At 34.8% G+C, this 5,187-nt stretch overlaps 1 protein-coding gene across 12 annotated transcripts in view; it reads left to right on the top strand.

Annotated features, from left to right (window-relative positions):
* fry (FRY microtubule binding protein) overlaps positions 1-5,187 on the top strand; it is a 71,823-nt gene that overhangs the window by 30,624 nt on the left and 36,012 nt on the right. For all 12 annotated transcript variants that reach the window (XM_015380092.1, XM_015380095.1, XM_015380084.1 and 9 more), the window contains exons 2-5: positions 649-842; positions 3,049-3,102; positions 3,194-3,333; positions 3,756-3,846. In XM_015380092.1, coding sequence (XP_015235578.1) covers positions 723-842; positions 3,049-3,102; positions 3,194-3,333; positions 3,756-3,846 — 405 coding nt within the window. In that variant the 5' untranslated portion in view covers positions 649-722. The remainder of the gene's footprint in view (positions 1-648; positions 843-3,048; positions 3,103-3,193; positions 3,334-3,755; positions 3,847-5,187) is intronic.

Genomic DNA, 5,187 nt, shown 5'->3' with positions numbered 1-5,187 from the left:
ATGTAACCATAGCTAGTGTTATTAGTCCTGGCTCCTTGTTTATGGTTTTTGTTCTGCTGGAAGGAAAAAATCCAGCTTTTTTCTCTGGTTGCCTGAAATGAACTCTTTCCATCTTCTCCTCGTTTATAAGCAGCCTCTGTAAAGGCCAGGCTTGTGGTGTCTGGTCCCAGATAAACCATTGATCGTTGCAGCTGCTGCACCTATCAGCTCTTTCTTGTCCCGCCAGTGGGTTTAGTTTGACATTCACGTTTCGTGAGTTTAAAGTTATGCTATTCTCCCTCCATTTTTTTGAATAGGGTTTATCAGTGCTGGATGAGATCTTCAAGGTTTTTTTTTTTTTTTTGAATTTAACCGTTTTGAACGCCTCCACAACATTTTTTCATGACGTGTCTGCCAAGTTCTTTGGTCTTTGTGATGCTGTTTGCTCTCAGCTGCCTTTATAATAACATTAAACCACAAAGGTTGACTTTCTTTTTTATGATTAAAGTTTGCAGTTTCCATTTGACAAAATGGAAAAAGCAACAAACAAAAGAAGGTGGATGATTCTTTCAAAGAAATGCATACATGTAACAAACTGAAGCCCAGTTGGCAGAAAGTATTTGGTAATGATATTTAATCAACTACCTTTTTTTTTTCTTTTTTAATCAGCCTCTCCAGGGGGACTAAAGCAGACAACCCCGCAAGCCAACGCACCATTGGGAGAGAGGAAGGGTCCAGTCGCTATGGCGCCTGTCAACGTAGACCCTGAGAGCAAGCCGGGCGAGTTTGTCCTAAAAAGCTTGTTTGCGAACTTCACCTTGCTCTCTGAACGCAAGATTCGCATCATCATGGCCGAGCCGCTGGTGAGTTTGGATTGATTTTTCCCATACAAGTTTGTCTCTGTTTTTTTTTTTCTTTTTCTTTTTTCTTTTCACTCAGGTTACAGAATCAACAAACATAAATCTAAGCCTTCTATCTAAGTCTCTCAAACTAACTTTTATGGAGGCATTTATTGTCTCATTTCTATGAGTAGGATGTGGTCTGTATCTTTAAATCTTTCTTCTGAAACTTGATCTAACTTGGGAAAGATGAACAAATTGTTTCCTTTTCATGATTTTGAATTTCCAAGGATGATTTGTATACTATATAACCAGGGGAAAGGAGTCGCCCAGAGCATAAATGTTTATATTTAGACAAATAACCATAGCTGGGTATCCAAAAACTGCTCAAGTAACAGTAGCACCATTTCATCATATTTTACTCAAGTAAAAGTAAAAAATTAGCCCTCTAATATATTACTAAAATAAGAGTAAAAAAGTAAGTAGACTAACTGATCATAACCTCTGATTTTAAGTTTAAAAAAGTATGTCAATTTACAAAACATAAAGTTAACAACAGGTTTTTAAATTAGATAGAAAAATAAATATAACTTTCAATAATTGAACAATAATTTCAGGTGGGAGAAGACGTAGGTTATGCCCTGTAACATGATGCAGTAAACTTTTTGCTTAAGTGAAATTAGATGTTAATCTCTTTGGTGCATTTTGTTTAAAACCAGCCTGTTCGTCATTGACTCAAGTTACTCATGATGCGTACTGTAAGGTAGACATACATTTTACTCAAGTAAAAGTAGTGATACCTCATCATTCTGTATATTAACTCAGACACGATGCAGAAAATCTAGTCCTTAAAGGTGCCTCAAAAAGTTACTCTAGTAAATGCTATTAGCTACTCCCCACCACTGGAAATAACACAGCTAATTTGTATGTTTGATGCAAATACCTCAGAAAATTTCCTTTTATATTTTTGCATACCATCATTTTGCAATTTCCTTTCATTTCCAAGAGGAAGAAGCCTTTTAATATTAAACAAGGTTACTTTACTTTTAGTTACCTTAAGTGGATTTATAGGGAGAGGGGGGTATGAAAAATAAGTTTTACTTCTTCAAACAATTTACATGAATCAGTGTCATTTTTCTTGCTGTATATACCTATAGGTTATTTGGTGGAGGGCTTTTGTTTCTATTTATGTTCAGATTAATTTAGTTTGTTTTGAAATTTTAAGTTTGGTTTGGTCACATTTTATGTAAATTTGGTCATTTGACTGTTTGAAATAATTTTTTCAGTTGATTTATTTCTTGTTGTTTGTCAAAATTCTCTGAAATAAATTCCTTTTCATTTATCCAACAAAGATGTGTACTAAAGCAAAGCTTTCGTTTTATGGACGTATATTTTTCCTTTTTTGAGGACCTATAAACAGTTAATGGTTAAAATAGTTATATGTTATTGGTTGGATTCTTGTTTTACTAAAACATATGTTTCAGTTGTGGTCTAACCAATGGGGCTGGGATGGTTTACGGTCTCATGTTGCTTCACTGACAAACTCACTAGAAGGTTAGGTGTGGATTTGGGGAACTCCAAGCTTCCTTAGATCTTTAATGAGATGTTAGAAATCTTGGAAGCTAAATGTGTGGGAGGATGCTTCAGCAGGAAAAACATCCACAGTGCAAGCCAGCCCGGGGCGCGTCGGGCGCGACCTTTCCATGGCTCTGCTTCTTTGTGTTCTGCTTTTCTTCAGAGTCGTTTCCTTGCTTCTTTTGGGTTTGACACAGCTGGTAATAGAGGTGCCCAGAAAGCTGTCTCACTGACTCAGCATAAGTCAGGACAATAACTTTTCCTAAAAATATGGAGAACAGCAGGAGGCAAGTGTCCATCAAATTAGTACCAATTTTTTTTGGGTTTTTGGAAAGCAGGAGGTGGAGATGAGAAGTTCTGCTAGCACATTAATATATTCAAAGCCATCATTACTTTTCTTTAGGGGCCTGTATGTTCTAGTTTCTTCCTCCTGTTTCCAAGTACAAATTGTCAAGATGTAGACTGTGTGTTCGAACAAAAAGAAAATATTTAGAGATTTCACTAAATCCCATTAATCCAAGGCAATTATGGTTTTTCTTTTGTCTTATTTTTTTCTTTAACTTAATATTGAATTTTTACTCCCATTCAAACTTGTCAGTTCATCACCTATATTTCTTTCATTACTGATTCTTTGTGTTTGGCTTATATTTTGTAGGAGAAGCCACTTAACAAATCCCTGCAGAGGGGAGAGGACCCACAATTTGATCAGGTTTGTCTTCCTCACAATGACCCAAACAATACATCATTTCTGTGCTACCCTAAATATTAATGATTTGTTTCCCTAACCCACCTCTGTGCAGCTGATCAGCACCATGAGCTCCCTGGCAGAGTACTGCCTGCCTTCCATCCTCAAGACTCTTTTTGACTGGTACAAGAGGCAGAACGGCCTGGAAGATGAGTCCCACGAATACAGACCCAGAGCCAACACAAAGTCCAAAAAGTCAGTGATTTAAAACAGCCTACTTAGACTTTTTATTGAATGGAAATGCAATACAATTTAACAAATTTAAAACGATGGCATAAATGATGTTACATCATTTTTTTTCTTTTTGCTCAATTTTTCCTTGTTAAGCAAAGTGGAATTGCTGATAAAAAAAAAAATGGAAATGTGGTGTCATTTTTAATCCATTTGAGCTTATTTTGAAATAGCTTGCTCCAATATAAAAAAAAAAGTTCCCCCAAATCTGAAATGTGGAGAAAACCTAAAGGTTTCGGCAAATGATTAGTTATTTTAAGCAATAATAAAAACTCTACAATTTACACAATAATAGGGATGCAAGAATAGACACGACAGTAGGTGCATTTAAGGAGAGAAGAAGAAATGAGACAACTAATGATTGTTTCTGTGACTGTGTCCCTCAGTGATGAACAACAGAAGGACTATTTACTGGAGCGGAGGGATCTGGCAATAGACTTCATCTTTTCTCTTGTGCTTATTGAAGTCCTGAAACAGGTGAGGCTCAATTTGAAGTGCAATTCATCTCTGAGAAAGTCCTGGAAGTCTTCTGAAATTAAAAAACAGTGAACTTGTATTTATAGCTACTATACAAACAGGATTTTAAGTTTTTTTGAGAAATAAAAAAGGCCTCAAGAGGCTTGAATTATGTATAGGGTTATCACATAATTTGCAAATGATGAGAACATATTAATAATCGTTTTGAAGCAGGGTTGTCCTGTTTGAACTCCAGACATTAAATCTGTGTGATATTTGATCTTTTAACTGAGATTTAACACCAAAGAGCCTTTAATAGCAGACATTTAACTCAAATAAATGAAATGAAAGCCCCAAATAGCCTAAATTTTAATCAGGGGTGCCTGTCACGGTTGTTGATGTTAAAAGATGGAGTTGCCATATTTTCCACCACTGTCTATTGGTGTTTAGAAGATCCCAGTCAAATAAAAAAAATAAAACACTGTGCTGTCGCCATTTTAAGGAAATGTAAATCCAAAAGCAAAAAGGGGTTTTCAGATGATAAAGTCACGTGTTTATCTTCTCATTCTTCTTCCTTAATTTCCTGCAGGGCTGCATAACTGTACAGGTGGTCACTTTAATTTTGACTGCAGGCAACTTATAACATAAACATACTATTTTTGTCTTATATTTTAATTCTCAGTTGATAAAATTGTTGTTTTAATTTTTTTTTATCAAGATGAGATATCCAATTTGTGTATTTGTAACTAAGAGCATAAATGCACCGATTAGAGCTTGAAGGCTGATTTCTAGTCTCTGGTTTTGGACTAAACTCAGTTAATTTCTTTTAAAGAACTATTTAGTAAAGCACCATTTGAAATTTTTTCCTAGATTTGACGTGAGCAATATTTAAGTTATATTAGGAGTGGAGGTGGTGCCTTGTAACTCTGAGAATAGTTGTTGAGAACAACTTTACTGTAATTTTAAATAAATCATTGCAATTTTGAACTGATTTAACTATATTGAATTAATAATTAGTAACGGTTAGTAATTATAATGGTTAGCATTTGAAAATAAAACAGTAGTCACTGTTTGTTAAACCTGGGAGGTACAGAACCGTGCCCTAACTTGGAGATTCAGACCGAAGGAAAACTCTGATACAAGATAAAAAAGAGCAACTTTGGTACAATAGGGTTACCCTACCAGTTAAAAGCTCCCTTTCCCTTGAAGGACGAATGAACCAAGGATGTGTCTCTGTGGGTTTTAGAAATAAAATGCTCTACTTTAAATAATTTTCTTTTTATTTATTTATTTATCTATTTTTATATATATATATATATATATATATATATATATATATATATATATATATATAACTAACAC

The sequence above is a fragment of the Cyprinodon variegatus genome, unplaced genomic scaffold (assembly GCF_000732505.1).
Source record: "Cyprinodon variegatus isolate N-32 unplaced genomic scaffold, C_variegatus-1.0 Scaffold207, whole genome shotgun sequence".
In the NCBI taxonomy this organism is placed as follows: domain Eukaryota; kingdom Metazoa; phylum Chordata; class Actinopteri; order Cyprinodontiformes; family Cyprinodontidae; genus Cyprinodon; species Cyprinodon variegatus.
This window is presented reverse-complemented; position numbering and strand designations above follow the sequence as displayed.